The sequence below is a fragment of the Elgaria multicarinata genome, chromosome 3 (assembly GCF_023053635.1).
Source record: "Elgaria multicarinata webbii isolate HBS135686 ecotype San Diego chromosome 3, rElgMul1.1.pri, whole genome shotgun sequence".
NCBI classification, from domain to species: domain Eukaryota; kingdom Metazoa; phylum Chordata; class Lepidosauria; order Squamata; family Anguidae; genus Elgaria; species Elgaria multicarinata.
The window spans coordinates 28,736,583-28,759,484 of record NC_086173.1 but is presented as its reverse complement, the minus strand read 5'-3'; the positions used below and the strand labels follow the sequence as shown (position 1 = coordinate 28,759,484).

Genomic DNA, 22,902 nt, shown 5'->3' with positions numbered 1-22,902 from the left:
GTCTGGGGGAGGAAAGACAGAACGACCACTAGGAAAACATAGGACACTGATAGACGATGATGCTGTGCCTATAAATTTATTTATTGCATTTATATCCTGCCTTTTTTCCACCAAGGAACCCAAGGCGGCGTACATAATCCTCCTCTCCATTTTATCCTCACAACAACCCTGTGAGGTAGGTTGGGCTGAGAGTTTGTGACTGGCCCAAAGTAACCCAGTGGGTTTCCATGGCCGAGTGGGGACTAGAACCCGGATCTCCTGACTCCCAGACCAACACTTTTGTCACTACACCACACTGAATGAACAAAGTGTGGCAATTGCACACACAGTGCCTAGGTTTGGATGCAGACGTAGGCGAGGTTAGAATAAACCATTGAAATCAATAGGATCAGTTAGTCATGACTCATGACTAACTTAAATATTCTAAGCATGACTAAGGGTGCAATTTTATGCATGTTTAGGCAGAAAAAAATCCTACAACTCTATCCGCCTTGAGGCCCAGTATTGGGCAAAAGGCAGGATACTAATACTAATACTAATACTAATAATATCCTACAACCCTAAATAAGTCTGCATCCAATTCCTGATGTGGAAACACCCTAATAATTGCCTCTGTGCAACCAGCCAACCACGTGTTTAGAGACTGAAATAAGGAGTTTTCCCCTCCACCCTCACTTCAGCTTCATGATATATTACAAGCAACTCATATTGGCATATATGGATTAAACAAGCTAGCAACGTTTGCTTTTAAAAACTTTATGAAACATTTTAACAATTTTTAATTCGTAAACACAGTTACAGCTTAAATATAAAGAAAAGACAAGAATATAAAAAGGTATTCTCCTGAGAAGATAAAGAAACAGCCTTAACATTTGTGCTGTACGCAAACCAAATTAAAAGCAATATATATGATAGTAGAGAGAGTGGCAGGCACAGCATAGTTGCCATAGACATGTGCTTTACAGGCCTGTGAAGTGAAGCTGCTGAGACCAGCTTCTGTGTACTTAATTGTAAGGCTGCACTCGACTCTTGGGTTTTAAGCCATGGGCAGTTTTTCAGCTGTACCACTCTCAGCGTCCCTCTGTCCCTTATGTGCATCCTGTGGGCACACAGGCACACCACCAGACATGATGCTCCCTGTATATAAGGAAGTCTGCCATATGCAGCATGTGGGTTACATACATATGGATATTATGCATACTACCTGCAGCCCTCTCCTGACAGTGTCCAAATCCATCTCCCTGGCCTTTATCAGCTCACAGGAATTACTTTATGGAGCACCATTGGCCTCCTACTGCTTTATTATACATAGCTGCAGCTGAGCCACTACGTTTCAGTGTTTTGTGCTCATTTAATTTCCCCCCTTTCTATAACTGCACTCTTGCGTACCATTTCCATTTTAAAACATTTAACTAGACTGACATTTAATAAAACTGCACTCAGCAGGCAACAAACTATCAGCTGTTAGCTGAACGATTGCAAAACCTTTCAACCAGTTTGGACTAAGCTGTTGTTTGAAAGTCATGGCCGAGTAGCAGTATTTGTGCCACAGAAGTCCATGACAACCATTTACGCCTTTAGGAGAATGTAAATGGACTGGAGCCCGTGACACCATTGAGATAGAGACACAATCTGTCTTTCTCCGACATTGGGACCCCACTGAATGTCTGCTATACATATCCAATACAAGACCACAAAGCATTGCTGCTTTTCGTCATACCAGTCTTACGATCTTGTATAAAACCTGCCACATTGATGAGAGTTGGCTAGTTTCCTTCCTATCTTCCACATTTATTTATTTTACTCGTTTAATATGCTGGAACTCAAAATTCTAAATGTCATTGATCATAGTCTACTGTTACTATGGTGTGATTTTATTGTTACTTGCAAAAAAAAGGGGGGTTATGAAGCCCTTGGGGGGCTCTAATACAACCTTCCCCAACCTGGTGGGAATTCTGGTAGCTGCAGCCCAGCACATCTGGAGGGCACCCAAGTTGGAGAAGGCTGCCCTAATACTGATGCTGGGGGCTTTCATTCAGTGTGGTGCTCACACACTGCGCAAATCTGCTCAGGGCAAAATGAAAAAGTGCCTTGAAGCCCAATGGAAAGCTGCTGGGTGTTTAGAGGAAAGTTCTAGCTTGGTTTCTAAATATGGCACCTTTAATCAAAGAGGTATCCTCCTCAAAAGCATAGAGGGGAAATACCCTCTTAACTTTCCGCATCAAAAACCAGGCGTTGGAGGATAGAAAACACATTTGGTTCCCTGGAAAGTACAGGGTCTTGAGGCCATTGGAATTGCTTAGATCAAAGTCTTTTACTTGCTAAGTGTGTAAGATAAAGTCCTGGATGCTGAATTTCTTGGTAACCCATGAGCTCTGCAGCTTTACAAACCAGACTCCTTTCCCCCACAAGTACCAATCAGAGCTGCCTGTTCTTTTTCCTGAAGTTCATCTCAAGAAAAAAGTGCCCACCATTTTTGTTTGCTGTGATGTTGAACTTGTGTTATGTTGGACTCAGACTTCCATCAGCCCCAGCCAGCATGGCTAATAGTTGGGGATGACGGGAATTGGAGACTGACAACAGCCACAGTTTCCCCAGCCCTGCTATATGCAATATGACCTCTTCTCTTGTCTGGTACCAACAAAGGGTGAATCCCATTGACTAGACTCGCACCTCATGGAAAACTGAACAGTAGTTGGATGTTGACTTTAATCTTGTAGATATTTTATTTCGGGGCCATTCCTCATATAGGTATTTGTATTCAGTTGCTGGCACATGCAAGACTTTGAATTCTACTTTTATTGCCTCTCCTTTGCTAGGAAAGACCCATTTTGTCTGCCCTTGCAAATGAAGTCGGTTAGCGCAAGAATGGGGCAGCTAAAAGTGTTTCATTGTAGCTGATCCTAAGCATTTGGCCCTATGAAATGATCATGGTTGCTGCACATCACGAGTTCAAAAGCTTCAGAATTCCAGCTGCATGTCTAAAAAGGGAAATTAAAACAGTTAAGGCATACTTCAAAGACATCTAACACGTTATGCACACCTTATACAGTTGAGTCTATGGGAGGTAGTGGTTGGGGGAATCTCTGTTTTTCCTTAACTTAAAACCTCAAATTTGGTAATGCATACAATTTCCTCACAGTACGAGATGAATGGTTCTAAAACAGCAGCCCAGTCACAGGGGATCCAGGTTTTTCCTCTGTTGCTGCTTGTCACATTATTTTGACTTGGAGCCAAGTCAAATGAGCCAAGCAACAAATCGAGGCATATTAAAACAACAAGATTATTTTTTTTTAAAAAAAGGGTCCCAATAGAGTTGTGGTATGTCTGTTCGGTAAAACGGAGGCATTCGGAAAGAGAACATTCCCGGGGCTTTCTCCGCTGTGGCACCCCGGTTGTGGAATGAGCTCCCCAGAGAGGTCCGCTTGGCGCCTACACTGTACTCCTTTCGTCGCCAGCTGAAGACCTTTTTATTCTCCCAGTATTTTAACACTTAATTTTAACTTAAATTTAAATTTTACTGTTTTAACTCTGTATTTTAATTTTATATCAATTTTGCTGCGTGGTTTTTATTCTGGTTGTGCTTTTTATATTGTATTGTGTATTTGTGCTTTTAACCTGTTGATTGTCTTGCTATGATTTTAATTTTTGTGAACCGCCCAGAGAGCTTCGGCTATTGGGCGGTATAGAAATGTAATAAATAAGATAAATAAATAAATAAACATTTAACGCAAAGTACTTGTGGGACCCCAGTTAGACTGATTTCACGGGGGGGGGGGGGAAGGGGGCAGCATTTAGGCACTGTCACAGGCAGCCCAAGCCAACAGCCTCCTTCTGGCTCAAGCCCTTACCGCTAGCGTTCAGACGTTCCCCTCTGTGAGAGTTTTCTATTTCCTCCAGGAACTGTTCAAAGACTTTCACGTATGGAGCCAGGCTAGTTTTCCTGTAATCTATAAAAAGACAAAGGGTGGCAGGGGGCACCATTTTATTTAAAATAGTTTTAAGCCACCTATAAGGGTAAAAACCCTCTCAAGGTGGTTGCACAATACAATCCGATACAATAATAAACACTTCAAAAATAATAAAAGCCAGTAATGATAATAAAACCTTTGGTCCAGAAAAATAAAAATAAAATCCGATACATAAACAGCAGCTAAGAACTATCAACAGTCCAAATATAATGCAACTCAAGAAAAAGCCAAAGAAAACAAATGGGCCTTCAAGACTTTCCTAAAGGCCTGCAATTAGAGATACTGTCAAATTTTGTAATTAGTCCGCCTGCTGGGTTAACTTTCCTAATGCTCACCTTTTTAACGAGCCTGGATGGTTGGTTTATGAATTTGCGATTAAGTTCAGAATTGATCAAGAGCTTCTGTGCATGCATAGTCTGTATCTAGACAATGCCATTCCTGCGCATATGCTGTGTTGGTTGGCGTAACCATCTCTGTGCTGCTTCCTTCCTTCCTCCTCCTCACCACTGTCTCTCTGGCTCTGCAAAGAGGTCTTGGCAGCGTTTTCCCCGCCCCAACCTTTAGTCGTTCTACAGTTTGCTTTGCAGCTTCCCTCATTGCCACCGCTGCCATTACAGCTCTAGCTCTGAGGAGGCATCATGTGATTCCAAACTACAGCTCCCAAGATGCACTTTGATATTGTGAATGTGCAAAAGTTCATTCACATGGAACGAGGGTTCGCTTTGAGGAAGAGTTCTTGTCTGAGCCTACACGGATGTTTGTTGTTTTCTAACTAAATACCAAACTCACTTGGGGTATGTTTGCCCATCACTACCTGCAATGATGGAGCCTAACAGACCCCAGACAATAAAGCATTCCAAAGGCTTGGGGCCACTGCAGAAAAGGCCCTCTCCTTTGTACTTGCCATTTGAACTGCTCCCAAAGGCAGGCATGCAAGGAGCAATTCTGTTGTTGACTTCACTTGTTTGCTAAAAACTGGGGTGGTGGTGGTGGTAGGATTATATTTTAACATAAAACAAAATGCACAAGGGCGGGAGCAAAACCTACCCCTCTCCCCTTCTTGCCTCACCCTGCTCTGCTTTAAGATGTTCTCTCCTGTAGGGCTGTGCACGCCCCACTGAACCGCTTCAGATCCTGATCCGGACCCCCTCCCCGACCCGCTCCACAACCAGAGTGAGATCTGGAGGTATGGATCGATATTTGGACGCCGTTTTGCCCCCTTTCCCCCCTTCCCTGCCTCCGCAGCGGAGGCAGGGAAGTGGGGACAATATGGTGTCCAAATAAGCCCCCCTCCCCCTTACCTGGCTCTGTCGTCTGCCGCCACATGGACCACAGCGGTGGTGGACGGAGCCAGGTAAGCCCCCCTCCCCCCTTACCTGGCTCTGCTGCCATCACCGCACGGACCACGGCGGACGGGGGAGCCAGGTAAGCCCCCCCATACCACTTACCTGGCTCCAAAGCTTTGGAATGGTCTGAATCGATTTGGACCGTTCCGAACCACTTTGAGTCAATCTGGACCCGCCCCGATCCGCTCTGGAACCGGGTTTAGGAGGTCCTGATCAGCCCGCTCCAGATTCGGGGATCTGAAATGGAGCAGAGCACACCCCTACTTTCCAGTCCACAAGCGTACTGGAAGTGAGCCAGCAGGGAGAAAACATTTTAAAGTAGCAGTGGGCAGGAAGGAAAAGATGGAGCGTGTTTCACTCCCATACCTTCAATACACTCCATTCAGTGTTAAAAGTTAACCGTCCCTGCTTGCTTTATAGCTGAACTGGCTTTAAACAAAGGTGTTTCTGGTTTGGCCCCCAGTATGTGCACAGAGCACATGGCTCTATAGGTGTTCTGTGATGTTTATATTCCTTTGGGTCTGGTTCAGACGACACTTCAGGCTCTGTGGTTAGCGAAACTGTGGTTCTCTGGGCATAGCACTAACCACAAACCATGCTGTTGCATGCAACACTTTAAGCCATGGTTACCGCTAACCCTCCTGCAGACGATCCGACTGCGGTTAGTGTGTGAGCACGGTTTAGCAAAACACGTCACACAAGACACCTTAAGCCCTGCTCCTTAACCAGCAGGGTTTAAGGTGTCTTCTGAACAGGCCCTTTGTCCATTTTTGAAGAATAACCCTTTCTTGCATTTACACACACCTGGCCACGGTCACCTCTTGAAAAATTATCTGCCTTGTTGAGCTACGAGGTTCTGAAACATTATTACTACAATGACTGAATTCCTGTATTTGCCTTATTACAATGTGCCCAGGCTAGTTCACAAAACAAATGGGTCTGGGGCCGACTGAGTCAAGTCAGAATCAGAGCCATGTGAATATAGTTTCTTTCCCCTGTTAACCAGAGGTGTTATCAGGGAACATCCGTGCCAATTGCTTTTCCTGGAAAACAATCCCCACCTCGCCCCAGTGGTGCTCTTCACTGGAGTTCTACCACCTCCCCACAGAGAAGCAAATTATTATTATTATTATTATTATTATTATTATTATTATTATTATTATTATTATTATTTATTTGTATCCCACCTTTTGCCCAATGCTGGGCCTCAAGGCGGCCTTACAAAGTTTAAAATATACATGGGGGGGGGGGGAAACAAAACCATAAACAATTAAAAAATACACAACAAAATTATAAGACATTAACATAGATGGAGGGCTGGATTATTCTCCAAAGGCCTGCTTGAACAAATTTTTTTTAGCCTGCTTCCGAAAGCCCATCAAGGAGGGAGCCAGCCTAGCTTCCCCGGGAAGAGAGTTCCAGAGCACCGGAGCAGCCACTGAGAAGGCCCTCACTCACTTCTCCTGCAATGCAGTGTCTGGAGGCAAAGAAGGCCGTGTTCCTTGCACAGGATAGTTTCTGAGCAGATCTGCTGGTGGGTGGGGAAGTGCTCTACTTGTGTGGCCTGCCTTGTCACAGAGCAGGCTGCAGTTCTTCCAAGCAGGCAGATCTGCTGAATCCTCATATGCCAGAGGGAGGGCTGAACAAGACTGCCAAAGCCCGGAGGTGGGACTTCCATGCCTTGCACCCCTCCTCCCCCTTCCCCACAATTAGCTAAACACACATAAATTGTGAAAAACTGAAGAGTTGTGCAAAGTAAGAGGGGGTTATGCAAGTTTGCAGAATTTAGCGATTACCGGTGCAGCGTTTTATTATTTATTTATGTCCTGCCTTTTTTCCTCCAAGGAACCCAAGGCGGCACACATAATCCTCCTCCTCTCCATTTTATCCTCACAACAGCAACCCTGTGAGGTAGGTTGGGCTGAGAGTCTGTGACTGGCCCAAAGTCACCCAGTGGGTTTCCATGGCCGAGTGGGGACCAGAACCCGGATCTCCTGACTCCCAGTCCAACTCCTTAGCCACTACACCACACTGGCTCAACCGATCCACCATGGAATGACACACACACACACACACAACAAAAAAACGGGCTGTGATGGGGAAGCATCTCTTCCTCCGACCCACTCACCCCTGCTCTTGCGAGAGCCTTCTGTCTCCCCTTCGTTTTCCTTTCTGTTCCCGTCATCACTGCGAATTGTGTCCAGCTCGTGACAGAGGCGGCTAAAAACAAGAACAAAAGCCACAGGAAATCCCACAAACCCTGGCTAGGCGTTGTTAATTGTCACTGCCCAATACTGTCAGTTCACTCTTCTTATACTGACTGCATCGGCAAAAATTCACAGCAGCGGATGGGGCAGAAAAGACGGCAGAGTATGCACCTGGGGAGCTTCCTTGGGAAGAGTATGCTACACCTTCCCCACTTCCAATTGCCCCAAACCAAGAGGATCCATACCTTATAGTGGGAACTGCAAACGGATCAAATTCATCCAGGTTCTTCAAGTCAATGGGAACTGAAATACGCCCTGAAAGAGGCAAAAAGCGGCATCGCTGTAGCCCCCTTCACTCATGTGAAGGGGGCAAAGTATGTAGGAAGGGCGGCAACACCGGGGGCCACACGCCAGCATGCATGTTATTGCCACCTGCTCTCTCTCTTTTGTGTGTGTACACTCGTTGCTGGAGAACATGGGCGGGAGGGTGCTTTTGTACTCATGTCCTGCTTGTGGGTTTCCTGTGGGCAGCTGGTTGGCCACTGTGTGAGCAGAATCCTGGATTAGATGGACCCTTGGTCTCATCCAGCAAGGCTCTTATGCTACACACACACACACACACACACACACACACACACACACACACACACACACTGTCATGTTTCTCAAAACCTCCTGCCTTCTTGGGAGACAGTAACAAAGCCTGCTAAGTAATCCACAAAGCTTTATTCAGGCAATAAACTTCTCTTCCCACCTGAAGAGAGTCTTATCCCTAGGAACTTTCCCCTAGGCAAAACTGTGCAAACTAAGTGAGACAATTGTCCTTTCCAGAAGAATGGAAAGCCCTTTCCCAAGATGCGTTAACTTCAGAGAGGCTAGTTCTGAGGCGGCTTCTGATGCGATGCGAGCCGGGCCGACATTCTCTCGCCTTCCTTTAGCTCCGCCCGTTTTAGTCTGCGGCGTACTCTAGGATCGGCTAACCTCTCTGTGCACTCTCCCTCGGAAGAATATTGGCTTCCCAGTGACTGTGTATCATTTGCACTTGACGAGATAAGCTCTGGAGAGGGTTCATTACGAGCTGGTGAAGAGCCCAAGAGAGCTTTCTCCCCCATTGGTACAGGCGCCGACTCCTCTACTTCAGAGTCTGATTGATCACCTGATCACCTGAAATGCCTTCTTCCAACCCAGGGGGAGCAGGGCTAGACATCACACACACACACACGTCACAGCTTCCCTCCCCTCCCTCAGCTGATCCACACAGATCAGCTAAGGAGGGGGTGTATTTCCCCATCCTGAGCAGAGAAAAGCTCTTCCCTCCAATCAATTGCTGATTGGAAACAAAGAGGTTTTACCCCATAGGGAGAGGGAGCGTGGCCTGGGGAAGACGCTGGCTGGCCACATGTGGAATCCCTACAGGCCGTAAATGGCCTGTGCTCGCATTGTATCATTTTATCATCACTACACCCCTACGAGAGAAGTTAGGCTGGAGATCCAAGTGGCCCAGAGTCACCCACTGAACATCATGGGACAAACGGAATACTTGAATGCCCTGATCCAGGCCCAACGCTCTGTCCAGCCCTATATCCCACTGGATGCCCAACTTGAGTAAAGGATGAGAAGCTGAAACATCTCGCAACCCACCTGTTTTGGGGTGGACGCTGAAGGGGCTCTTCAGCAAGTGGTTGATCCCCTTGCTAACGTTAATATCCAGCCGGGGGAAGCAGTACTGTAGCATGATCTCTGACGCGACGTGTGGCGTTTTCTTGAGTGTATTATTGGAAAAATGAGAGAAATGTTAATCTTTGGGGCTTTGACAGATTTTCAGTATTATTCCCGTAGATAGGAGAGGAAGGCTACGGTCCCGAAGCAGGAGCTGGGCCACCACAGTACCCACGAGCACACAGTCTGACTGCAATGCCAAAGGCGACACTTCCACAACGCGGACTGCGGTGGTGGGAAATCAGCAGAAAGGGTCAGTGAGCAGCACTTTTACAAAGGGAAACCGCTAGCTCAGAGACAGCCAGCCAGTGGCACATAGGCCACATTCATTTATATACCTCCTTTCAACGGAAATTACAATAAAACATACACAATAGTTTTTGCCTGGAGCCAACATTAGACTCCCAAGTTCATTCTGTTGGGACCAGGAGAGCTTGTGGGTTCTGGGATGTGCAGGAGCACCCTGGTCTATCAATCTGGGTGGCCTCCAGCCTCATCCTCATGCTCCACCACCGTCCTAGGTTCTTAAATGGTTGCAGAGGGTGGTGGGATATAACTTTTGCCTGTGGGGGTGGGGAGAGGCACAGGCTGCCATCGTTTTTCTTTACTTTGCACAGAGCATCCAAAGAGATCAGAGCCAGTTGCCTCAACAAAGGTCATGGAACTGGCACTGGTCTCCAGGCATCCAGAAACAGAAGATAAAATATTCTTAGCTGGAGCATTTTAAGACAAAAGCGCCACTGGAAAGAGTCTTTGCGACACGTTGCCAGAAAGATAAGTTCACCCCTGAGGAAGGGAAAGCATTGGGCAAAATAAAACTTTTTCCAGGCACCTGAGGATATTTCCTCTTCTGTTTTGGGGCACATAAGCGCCCTCCCCTCTTGCTGTTTCTCTCTAGCCATCCTGGACATTACAGCAGCCTTCTCTAGAATAATGCACACATGAACTAAAAGGTAGCCTTCTCTAGAACAATGCACACATGAACTAAAAGGCAATCTTCTCTAGAACAATGCACACATGAACTAAAAGGCAGCCTTCTCTAGAAAAATGCACACATGAACTAAAAGGCAGCCTTCTCTAGAACAATGCACACATGAACTAAAAGGCAGCCTTCTCTAGAAAAATGCACACATGAACTAAAAGGCAGCCTTCTCTAGAACAATGCACACATGAACTAAAAGGCAGCCTTCTCTAGAAAAATGCACACATGAACTAAAAGGCAGCCTTCTCTAGAAAAATGCACCCACCCACACTCGCATTCCTCAGCAATTTGCATACAGAGGCAAGCTGCCTCTGACACTGGAGATAATACATAGCCATTATTTACCATTAACATTTATGTACCGCATTTGGGGGGGTGGGGGCTGAAGGAAAACAAAATCTCCCATCAAGGTGGTGACCAGCAATTTAAAATTATGAAACACAAAGCCATTTAAAACATGAACTAAAAGGCAGCCTTCCCCAAACTGGTGCCCTTTGGACTTCAACTCCCATCAGCCCCTGCCACCATGACCCAGGAATCCTGGGAGTTGCAGTCCAAAACATGTGGAGGGTTCCAAGCTGGGGAAGGCTCATCTAAAGCCTAAGGCCCTCCAGTCTTCAAACACTGGCCATCAACCCTGGTCCAGGAAGCGAAACCTCGTTGGCTTCCGGGGCTATGTTGTTCCCCATCACCCAGGGCTGGCAGCCTGGGGTCCCACCCACAAATCTCCTATGACTCAAGCCGTTTCCCCTCCCGCAACTCAAGTACTTACATTTTTCGCCAACTTTTGTTTCAACAGTGCCCAGCGCTGGAGCGAATCTTGCTTTCTTTTACTGAATTCCTGCAGAAGATCAACTCGAACTGGTGGCTGAACTGTTAAGGAGTTTCAAGATTTGCCCAAGGCATTTTGGCCCCTGAGGCAGAAAATGGCACCCTTGTTTGCATGCACTCACACCCACCCACGTTAGCGTGGGGGCATGGCTCCCGCTCATTCTAAAAAGGCTTGTGCCTGGAAAGACCCGTTCCCTGCCAACTGCCAGTTGCCGTGGGGTGGCAGTGCTGAAGGGAAACAGGCCCCATGGCTTCATCCATCAACCAGGAGACCAAGGGCTGTTGGGTTCGGTTGAGGTTTTGGGAGTGTTAAGTGGGAGGGTTGTATTATTACAGCCTGTTGTAAGCCATAATGGGAATCATTTGATTGAAAGGCATGGTATAAACCATAAAAATAATATAGAATACCCTCCCCTGAGAGGTCTGCTTGGCCACTTCATTCCTTGTCTTTTGGCAGAGTCTAACTTTAAGGTTCCCCCCCCTGTCATTTTTGGGGGGGGCAAGGAGAAAAGGGGTTGTTCTGTTTTGGGCTATATTTTTTCTGACTGTTTCTGTGTTAATGTTGTTGGCTGGCTTGAGGGTGGTGTGTAAGTATCCCCCCACCCCCACAAGACCAGACTTCAGACTTTAAAGGAACCCTAAGCCCTGACCAGGGAACATAAACCTTTTTGCAGAGAACTTTAGGAACCAGACAGGAGAAATCGGCTCCCTGACCCCCTGGAGCAACACAGGCATCAATCACCAGGCCCAGGGCTAGCAGGCACCTGGATTTTTATACCTATGGCGTTGATTATTTATGGGTATGTTACTAGTAAGACATGCAAAACTCCTTTCTGCCATGTCCCTACGGCCTTTCAGAGCTCCTGAAAGGATATTCTCTGGGACCAGAGCCAACACTTTTTCATAGCTGTCTTTGCTTCCAAGTATGTCTTGACCAACAAGGGCGTACTCTTCGAAGTAAAGAGTCAACACATCTATCGATTCACTAAAACGGAAGAGGGGAAAACATCAGAGAGACACAGGGATCCTGGAGAATAAAGTTATCGATGGCTATTAGTCATGTCCGTTATTAAGATATGCTGGAGAGGCCCTCTTGAGGGCATCGTTACCCTCAGAGGCCCATTTGCCCAGCATGCGTGAAAGGGCTTTCTCCCACCTTGCTCCCAAACTGTGGAATGCGCTCCCTCAAGAATTACAGTTGGCCCCCACCCTCTCAGCTTTCAGAAAGGATGTGAAGACACATCTTCTTCATCTTGCCTTTTAAATTATGTGATCGTTTTAATGTTTTAAATGGCTTTGTGTTTCATAATTTTAAATTGCTGGTCACCACCTTGATGGGAGATTTTGTTTTCCTTCAGCCCCCACCCCCCCAAATGCGGTATATAAATGTTAATGGTAAATAATGGCTATGTATTATCCCCAGTGTCAGAGGCAGCTTGCCTCTGTACGCAAATTGCTGAGGAATGCGAGTGTGGGTGGGTGCCATTGCATTCATGTCCTGCTTGTGAGCTTCCCATAGGCAGCAGGTTGGCCACTGTAGGATCAAGAGTGCTGGATTGGATAGGCCTTTTGTCTGATCCAGCATGACTCTTTTACAAAATGCTGGTATTAACCTTTAAAGCCCTAAATGGCTTGGGGCCAGATTACCCGAAGGATCATCTCCCATATATACCTGCCTGGACTCTAAGATCATCTCAGAGGCCCTCCTCTGGGTGCCCCACTGAATGCAGTGGGGCAAGTGGCTACTGAGAGGGCCTTTTCAGTGGTGGCACCCTGGTTGTGTAATGCCCTCCTCAGAGAGGATCACCTGGTGTACACTTTGTGGTCTTTTCAGCCCCAGGTGAAGAGCTTTTTATTTTTCCAGACGTTTTAATCCCTCAACTTTGTTTTTAAATGTTGTGTTTTTCAACACATGACACCACCTTATACTGAGACAGACCAAAAGTCCATTGAGCCCAATATTGTCAACACTGATTGGCAGCAATGGCTCTCCAGGGCTTCAGGCAGAATTCTTTCCTCGACTTACCCGGAGAAGCCAGGGATTGAACCCAGAGTCTTCTGCGTGCAAAGCAAGTGCTCTACCGCTGAGCCACGGCCTCTAGATCTTCCCCTGCTGCTGGTTTTTACTCTGGTTTTATTCTGTTTTACAATTTTAAAGGTTTTATACCATGTTTTATCATGTTGCATTTTAGAGTTTAAATTTTTGCGAACCACTCCGAGTTGGGCTATTGGGCAGTATAAAAATGTCATAAATAAGTAAATAAGTAAACTCTCAATTCTTTGTAGGAGGAATTTGAGCAGGTGCAGCTTGCCAAAACTGGCCCCTGCCAAAATCCCTCACTGGCATTTTGTTTGCTCCTGCTTGGCTCTGGAGCAATCTGTGCAGTTCTAGGAGGTGCAAAGTAGAATGGCAGAGTTTTGCAGCAATGCCACATCCAGCTCTGCCGGAACAGCACAAACATTACTAGACCTAAACAGGGAAAAGAATAGGTCATTGCTCTGTTGCGGATTGCACAAGTATGAAGTGTGCCGAAGTACAGCAAGCCTCAGCACTGGCCTGCAAAAATGGACAACTGCACATATGGCCTCAAAACCAGAAGTCGAAATTTGAAACAGAAGGGCCATTTTCTCTGTCATCCCATTTCAGCACTGTGAGAATAGGGAGGGGATTTTAACCAGCACAGGGCACACTGTTAACCAGAAGCCATTCTCCACCCTGCACGTCTGTATCAGAATTACTTTCAGGGCTGCATGAACTATGGCCCACCCCTCTCTGCTTTTGGGTAGCAGCCAAAGGGTTCTCTCATTTATTTATTTATTTATTTATAACGTTTGTATCCCATCCTATATCATTAAGATCTCAGGGTGGCGTACAGATAAAAGCATACAGTAGAAAACAATAAATATGCACAGTTAAAAACAAATTAAACCATGAACCAAGTTAAAACAATATATAATTTAAAAGCAGTAAAAACAGTTAAAACAATGTTAAAAACATCCAGCCCAGACTGGGCTGCGTCAGTGCTTTCCCTGGAAAACAGCCTGCCACTGAAGGAGGCCAGGCCTTTTGCTCCATTAACGTAAGGACATAAAAGGAGCCATGCAGGATCAGACCAGGGGTCCATCTAGTCCAGCACTTCATTGGTTGTGGCATCTCTACTTCCTACTCATCTTGTCTTCCCATTCAGATACCCACCATGCAGTGTTTTTAGGCCATGCTTCGTCATGCCCTATTTGCAGCACAACCTGAAAAGCACTTAAGCAGCCATGGGCTGCAGGGAGGGATTCAGGGCATGCCCCCCACCCCCCCGTTTGCACATGCTACAAATTATCTGGCTGTCGCGCCAACTGACCTGATGAACGGGTGAATATTGCTTGGGAGGGTCACCTTCTTGACTGTCTCTTCACCACCCTACAAAATATTAGGAATATGCAGCGTGAGCCTTGACTTTGGCCAGTTTCCCTCCCCACCCATTTGAAGCTTGAAATACTATGGCACTTTCAGCAATTATATGCAAGCAGCGTGCAGTGAGACTAGGGAAATGATACCATGTTTTCTGCCTCGCTTGCATGATAGGGCAGAATTGTAGCTTGTATGCTATCAGTTCTCCCCACCTATCTTCCTAAAGGCACCATACCTTCACTACAGTGAGATATTCTACTGCTGCAGAGCGGAGCGCTGAAGACCACTTCCTGACGGAATCATCACACACCCAGCAATGCACACCTCTACGTCCGGAATACACCCAGAGACGGTGCTTTATGCCAAAATCCTCTGGAGGGACAAACAGAAGAGCAGAAAGCACAATGTGAACATACAGTCTTGGCTACAAACAATTAAACAAAATTTAGTGCTAACAGTGTTCACAGCACTCTACGTACACTATTGCAGTAATCCTTACAACAATCCTGTAAGGTAGGTCAGCATTATCCTCCCCCTACGGCAGATGCAGAGAGCACTGAGGCGTCAGAGTAGATTGCTCACAGCTAAAGTGAGATTTCAACCAGCAACCTCCTGGCTCACACTTCACACCCTTAGCCACAATACTGTACCAGCTTCCTCAAAGTAATGATAAGGGTGCATACGAATATTAATATCACTAATAAAAACAAAAACAGCACTACAATGTGGCACAAAATATATGGGGGAGAAGACACTGCAATTGTTTACAACTCTGCAGATGATAACAGGTAGTAATTTCTTGCTGCAAAACAGGGCTAAGGCTGTGTGGTCTTTTAGCAGTAACAGAGTCAAGAAAGTTGCAAAGGAAAGTCAGGGAGAGACTTATAGAATGTGTAGGAGGCATATACATCTACTTGGCTATGGATTAAAGGAAATGGATCCTTCTTGTTGCATAGCTCAAGAATCCATTCCAGCCCAAGGGCTAAATGGCTATGTAAAAATAAGGCACGGTTTTCACTTCCTTTTCTATTCATAGCTGCAAGGATTCTTAAAAGCAGCACAGCCATGCGTAATCTCCTATCTTCTCAGATCTGGGATCCACCATTAATCACAATCTGAAACTTGAGATCCAGTTTCATTTTTCACGCGTGCACCCACATCCCACAAACGTTCTCGTCCTCTTTCTTTAGACTGGACATTCCTTGGGACAGTGAACTGTCTTTTTGTTTAGGATTCCCTGTATAAAGCAGCACAAAAACTGATGGTGCTGGAGACATCCCATGAAAATTAAGACACCAGATACACTTCCAGAAGATGCTTGAGTTTAGGCTTTGGTGAGCCTCTTGGAAAAGAGAACTGAAACAGACAGTACACCAACAGTGACTACTTTGCCCTAAGCCACTTACCCACGAGTGCCCGGTCTATGATGCGAATGGCAATGGTCATGAGCGTCCAGCACTTGGGGCAGATCTCGGCAGAGCTGAGAAGAGAGTAACCCCCCAAGCCGATGTATTTCTTTAAAGAGGATTGTTATCCCACTTGCCAAGGCAGCTTAGCAAAAAACATTCTAAAATCCCAACAAAACAGCGCAACCCCCAAAACAACACAGTAACCCTTTTAAGGCAGCACCCACAGCAAAAAGAAAGACAGCAGAAGGAAAACTGTACGTTATAAACAGCAAGTAACGGAAACATTTTAATTTTTGTGAACCACCCAGAGAGCTTCGGCTATTGGGCGGTGTAAAAATGCAATAAATAAATAAATAAATAAATACAAAACAAAACATCTTTCACAGTTCCTTTTTCGTGAAAACGCTTGACACACAAAGTGGGCAGTGTAGCTCGGGTCTATTGGACACCACAACATCCCTTTAACAAAGGTTTGCCTAACTTGGTTAATTGTTGGAGGTGACACACTGTTAACGCTTCTTTTATTCATATGTTTTGGAAATGCCCAATAGTTGCCTCCTTTTGGGAGGAAGTCTTCAGACTGATATACTTTGAATTTGACGCTCATGTTCTTTTAAATTAAGTACCTGCTTCTTGGAACGTAACAAATGATCAGCGTAAATGGATTTTTCCGGCCCTCTTGTCTGCTAAAAGACTGATACTACAAGACTGGAAAGATAAAAGCTCACCGGCTATAATGCAATAGAGACCAAACAATACTAGCAACATTTGAAAGAGTAGTATATAGGTACCAATCATGAATGGACTTATATTTGCTCTGTCTTTATTGACGTTTATGTGCAATTTACTCCAGTTTAGAATGTTGTGATATTTGAAACAGAGACCTTTAAAGTATGAAGTCACACTTGCATTTTTTGGTCTTTGCCTTATTGAAACTTATAATAAAAAAAAATAGGTGGGCAGTGTAGTTAAAAAAAAAAGCACATGCACTCAAAAACTTCACCAGGGAAACCGTTCTGTGGCCTCAGTGGTGCCATTACAGAGAAGGCTCTGCTTGTGGCAGGGGAGAGGCTCATATAGGGAGAGGCTCTGTCATTGAACAAGCCCCCTGAAGCTCCATACACTCAGTGGATGCTGTATGTTCTTATGCAGTGGGTCATCGCCACATGGTTTGTTTTTGCAGGACTGCAAAAGATTCATGACAATAGTTTCTGGCACCATGGGAAGATATTGATTGTATTCAGATGCCATGATAAACTATGGTTTACCGTCCTAGGAATAAACCCAGCTCCCCGCAACCCTGGGTTCAAGTGTTCTTCCTACCAGAGAAGGTTGGAAGATTTTACTTTCAAATAAGTGCAGTTTAGCATTATGCCCAAAAGCTAAACTGAAGTTAATCTTAGCTTTATTTGAAGTTGGCTTGGCTCAATCATGCCATTGTTAAGATTAACCAGATTGTCAGGTTTTGACAAGCTGTGGTTAATAAAAAAAAAAAAAAAAAAAAAATGGATGCAAAAGCTCTCAAATGCCACTTTACGGCCATTCAGGAGAGGGGGAGCAGGCAATTCCGGCAGGAGGCTAGGCTCTTTCCCTTCTCCACAAACTATGGTACATATTGACCTTCAAAACAGCCACATTGTGGAAGGTCTCTTCCTGCACAGTACCCAGATGCAATTATAAGTGGAATCAGCATACCACATCTGGGTTGCATGAAGCAGACCAAGTTAGCACCAGAGGCAGACTGCACAGTCATTTTCTCTGGCAAGTTAAGTGAAACTGGAGGCCAAATGAGTACAAGGTCATCTAATTAAATTCTTTGGCTGAAGATTCAAAACGGACAAAAAAGTATTTCTTCATGAAATACCTAACAAAGACAGCAATCCTATAATACTTACCTAGGACCAAGTTCCATTAAATGCATTAGGGTTGACTTCTGAATATACACGTAATTTGTACTCGGTTTAATTTATGCAACCCCATGCATATTTATTTTGGAGTAAGCCACACTGAACAGAGTGGGATTTTCTAACAAGTAAACATGCATAGGTCAGTGCTGTGCACGGCCAGTAACGTATGCTGCTTAAAATGAGTATTAGATGAATTAATGAAAGACAGGTCCGTTAATTGCTATTAGTCATGCTACTATGAATTTCATAAAATTAAAAACAAAATCTTCAATTATTTGTAAACTGGCTTGGATGCTGTATGCCAGAATGGTGGCATCAAGATTTTAAAAATATAGATAAACAATAGCTATGTTTAAATGTGGCAAAGCTCTGAATTCCGGTTGTTGGGGACAAAACAGCACGGGGTGGTTTTCATCGTCTTGCCTGCTTTCAATCTTCCCTGCACATTTGGTTTGATAACTCTGGTTTGATAACCAGAGTTATCAAACTCTGTTTGATAACTCAGAGTTATCAAACTCAGGGTTATCAAACTCTTGGTTTCATAATCTTAACTCTGGCCTAGCATGGCAATCTTTATGTTCTTCCAAGCTGCAGGAAGACCAGTTATCTGAACAGCCAAGAATCCTTCAGGCTGCAATCCTCTGCACACTTATTTAAGAGTAAGCCCAACTGAACATAATGGGCTTACTTCCAGGTAAACATAAATAGGACTACATGGTCTGTCTCCTCTTTGATATATTATCAAGGCTCAGAAACTGCCCACATATGGCAGTAGAATGCAAAATAATAAATACGTGAAAGTAAAAAAGCAAGGTTCTAGTCCATAATTATTGCAGCAGCAGCATCAACAAAAACAAGTATAGAAGCAAGTAGTGTCTTGTGAACTGATTTGAGGATGGAGAGCCAAGACTCGAAATATTTCTCTATTCTGTCCAGGCAGATACAATATTCTGCTCACTAACAAACTAGCTATTTGACCCCAAATCACTATCCCAGAAGGATAATAAAAATACCTGCAGCATCGTCTCACATCGTCGTAATCCGTCATGTCTATGTCAAACACCAGCTCTTTCTCCTGTGCCTGGAAAGCACCCATGTGAACAGTGTTGTGCTGGATGGGCTGCAAAGAAGAGAAATGCAACAGATATAACCTGGAAATAATAACTGCTTACAAAAATTTCATTGACCCATAACAGCTAAGTCATTTGTGCTTCGGCAGCAGTTCTGTTAAAATAATACTTGATCATATTTGTACTGTCAAGGGCCAAAATAAGTTTTTATTTAGTGAAATGCTGAACCCCAGAGGAAAGGCCTGAAGAACTTCATTTTAGCCTGGAAAAAACAGTGGAGATGGGCGGACATAATTTTTCTCTTCTTAACCACTGGCTCACCAGGTTGTACTTACTTGCAGCTGTAAAATGGGAGTAAAGGCTCAATCCTGTGCAAGTTCAGACGGAAAAAAGTCCTACAACTCCCTGGCTGGGGCTTGCTGGGAGTTGTAGGGGTTTTTTCTGTCTAAATGTGCACAAAATTGCGCCCTAAGTTGTCATGATGAACAATTAACGTTACAAGGATGTATATGATAATGACTGTAAAGCCCTTTGCCCATTACTGTACTTAGGGTGACCATATGAAAAGGAGGACAGGGCTCTTGTATCTTTAACAGTTGTATTGAAAAGGGAATTTCAGCAGGTGTCATTTGTATATATAGGGAACCTGGTGAAATTCCCTCTTCATCACAACAGTTAAAGGTGCAGGAGCTATACTAGAGTGACGAGATTTAAGAGGGCAGGACTCCTGCAGCTTTAACTGTTGTGATAAAGAGGAAATTTCACCAGGTTCTCCATATATACAAATGACACCTGCTGAAATTCCCTTTTCAATGCAACTGTTAAAGATACAGGAGCCCTGTCTTCTTTTTCATATGGTCACCCTAGTTAAGTGTACTCAGGGTAGACCCATTGAAATGAATGAGAGTTAAATTGGATTGCAACCTGTAAAAACATATTAGTTGGGATACTCCCAGATATTTGCTTTTTCTAGTACTTTTGTGGGTGACCAGCACATGGTGTTCTGGCCATGCACAAACAAAATTAAAATCTACTTAACTGCAAGTAATCTAAGCAATATAACTCCAACTCTGCACAATAACATGCACCTCTCCTTTGAGAAATTTCCTGTTTAAAGTTCTGGGTTTGTGGCTACCATGGAAATGAACATCCTGAAACATACAAATATAGATGGCTGAAGAAAAGCCAAAGTATACCTTTTCGATGGTAAGCTCCTTGAGAGCAGGGACCTGTCTTGTCTGCTTATGAAACTCTGAAAAGAAGCATGTACACTGATGGTGCTATATACTTTGTAAGTATACAAGTGGGACTTGCAACAAAACATTGCACTATGGAGTGCACCTGTTCAGTTAGCTATGTCCCCTTCCAGGATACTCCATTACATTCTACTCGCAACCTGATTTTCTGCCCCTGAACCCAACCCCCAACTCAACAGTCGATCAGCATGCTGCTTCCCCCACCCCTTAAAGGTTTGGTATACTTCTGCAAACCTCAGGGTTACCCAAGCCTGCTGATGCCTCCTTCTTTTATGTAGGTGATGCTGTTTTGGCTACACCACCAATGGCGCTCACACCCTGAACATCAGAAATAGAGGGAATTCTAAACATCAAAGGCAGTTAATAATAGACTGGGGACCAACCAATGGGCCTGTTCAGATGACACGCTAAGCCATGGTGAGGCTGCTAACCCTTTTGCAGTAAATGGTTAGTGAGCATGTTTAAACAGTGGTTATGTAGCCTTCGTGGTTAAGAATGTTTAGCTCAAAATGCTTAACCACGGTGGTTTAACGTAACATCTGAACAGGGTCATAATCTATCTGCTGAGGGGATTGCAAGAAGGAATCAGCTTTAGGCAAAGAAGGTTAGGGAAGTATTCTAGGTTTTAAATAGATGAGTAGTGAGTGAATGGAACAAGTTATATTTAAATCCCCATTCTAGGGAATATTTTAAGATGAAGCTGAAACCTGACAGGAATGGTTTCAAAACAGCACTGATCTCAAGTAAAGAAAGGGGCAGAATAGACAAAGATTCTTTCTAGGCTGTCAAGCCTTCCATTCCATACCCTACCCTGTGCGAATACACAGCTCCGATGTCGATTTTGTACGGGCACATCTTCTGGATCTCTTTCTCCAATTCCTGGGGGGAGTTGAAAGACTGGTACCGCACATAGATGTCATCGCGGAGCGTGAATGAGAACTCCCGCCGCTGGAAGTAGTTCTTCGACACTGCAAAAGGAAGCAGACGATCCCATCCTAGTTATACGGCAGTATGGCCTAGTTGCTTTGGCTAAGAACTTATTGTTGTAAGCACATATGTAAACTCAGCGGAGGCTGGTGGCTCCGATGTCAATAGGAAGCACTTTTGGAGAACTCCTTTGCAGTTCTGACTGCAACCCTGAGCGGATTCACCACCCCACTGACACCGGCGCCACCAACCTCCACTGTGTGGCAGAGGCTGCAGCAGAGAAGGGAAGCAGAGACGCCCCATTCACTCTGCTGCGAGGCCAGCCCGGTTCGCGTCTCCTCTGCCTCAGCGCCAACCCAGATGGTCCTTGGTGACTCCGGAAGCGGTGTCCAAGGGCTCATCTACACCAAGCTGGATATTCCACTATGAAAGTGGTAAATAAAAAGCAGGAGCCACACTACTGCTTTATAGTGATATTGAAGTGCACTGACAACTGTTGGGGCCCATGACACAACTACACCAAGCAGGATACAACACTATGAAAGTGGTATGAAAGCAGTATATGGTATGTGTCAATGGGCCCTAACAGTTGTCAGTGCATTTCAATACCACTATAAAGCACTAGTGTGGCTGCTGCCTTTTATATACCGCTTTCATAGCGGAATATCCTGCTCGGTGTAGATGAGCCCTGGAGTTTCCTTTCCTTCCCCTCGCTCCGTCCCTGCCTGCCCCGCGTTCAGAGGCGGCCCCCTTTGCCTTTGAGCGCTCTCCCCACCCACAAGCCGCCCTCCTCCTCACCATCACCGTAGCGCAGCCACCTCCCATAAGGGCCGAAGGGGAAGACGCGGCGGTAGTAGAGGGGCAGCAGGTCGGGCAGCGAGGCAGCCTCGAAATCTGCCATGTCCAAAACCAAGGCAGAGCGCGCGGGAGAAAACAGGCGCCGCCCTCGACCGCTTGGAGAGCCAATCCGAAGCGCGTCCGCCTTTCGTCACGTAGAAGGCTAAAGGCTTGTGGGAGTTGTAGTCCCGGCGGGAAGCGAAAAGTGTGTGTGGAAGGGGAAGCACGCGCAGTTTGCAAAGCGGCTTCTGAGGCCCCCCAGTGGTGACTGATTTTTTCCTCCCCGCAACTTTCCATAAACGCGTTTATTTTTCAATGAGAGGTCACGGATTACATGTGATGTAATCACAACAGCTGAGCTTTTATATTGTATTTTATATTATGGTTTTATACTGTTGTTTTATACTTTGAATGTTTTTAATTTTTGTGAACCGCCCAGAGAGCTCCGGCTATTGGGTGGTATAGAAATGTAATAAATAAATATAAGCAGCTGTTTATTCGTGGAACCCCAAAGTGGGGGGTGAGCCCCCCACCCCCTGAGACTGATCGAGGGGAGGGCTGAGGGCACATGCACCTCGCCCGATGCTCAGGCAAAAAAGATTGCGATGATACTCAAAGGTAAATGGCCTTGGAAGCGAGGATGCTCAGGAATGCAGTACTAAGCCCCCAGTCGTTTTATTTTATTATTTATTTATTTATTACATTTATATCCCGCTTTTTTCCCTACAAGGAACCCCAAGGCGGCATACATAATCCCCCTCCCCTCTGTGTTTTCCTCACAACAACAACCCTGTGAGGTAGATTGGGGCTGAGAGTCTGACTGGCCCAGAGTCACCCAGTAGGTTTCCATGGCGGAGTGGGGACTAGAACTCGTATCTCCCCACTCCCAGCCCAACACCTTAGCCACTACACCACACTAGCTCTGTAGTCTGTAGAGGAAACTTTGCTGTCAGGTGCAGGTGCCAATTAATGGAGGGAGGCAGAGATGTAAGAGGCATGGCTGTGATGGCCAAAACTGACCTGCGGGTGAGTTATCT

At 45.3% G+C, this 22,902-nt stretch overlaps 1 protein-coding gene across 1 annotated transcript; it reads right to left on the bottom strand.

The window, feature by feature from the left end:
* Positions 1 to 740: 740 nt before the first annotated feature.
* PRIM1 (DNA primase subunit 1) lies at positions 741 to 21,943 on the bottom strand. Its single transcript, XM_063119742.1, has 13 exons — positions 21,827 to 21,943; positions 20,912 to 21,069; positions 18,789 to 18,895; positions 15,866 to 15,939; positions 14,695 to 14,831; positions 14,410 to 14,468; positions 11,932 to 12,041; positions 10,998 to 11,089; positions 9,166 to 9,286; positions 7,770 to 7,839; positions 7,446 to 7,537; positions 3,852 to 3,950; positions 741 to 2,981 (listed from the first exon to the last, which is right to left on the bottom strand). Exons 1-13 carry the CDS (start codon positions 21,927 to 21,929, stop codon positions 2,962 to 2,964), a joined length of 1,242 nt encoding a protein of 413 aa, XP_062975812.1. The 5' UTR covers positions 21,930 to 21,943; the 3' UTR covers positions 741 to 2,961.
* Positions 21,944 to 22,902: the final 959 nt, after the last annotated feature.

Excerpts from the sequence above, each read along its gene's own strand:
- PRIM1 (XM_063119742.1), bottom strand. The coding sequence starts at position 21,929 with ATGGCAGATTTCGAGGCTGCCTCGCTGCCCGACCTGCTGCCCCTCTAC. Across the intron at positions 18,896-20,911 it reads GAGCTGTGTATTCGCACAGG|CCCATCCAGCACAACACTGT; the intron begins GTAGGGTATGGA and ends TCTTCTTTGCAG. Across the intron at positions 12,042-14,409 it reads AATATTCACCCGTTCATCAG|TGAATCGATAGATGTGTTGA; the intron begins GTCAGTTGGCGC and ends CTTCCGTTTTAG.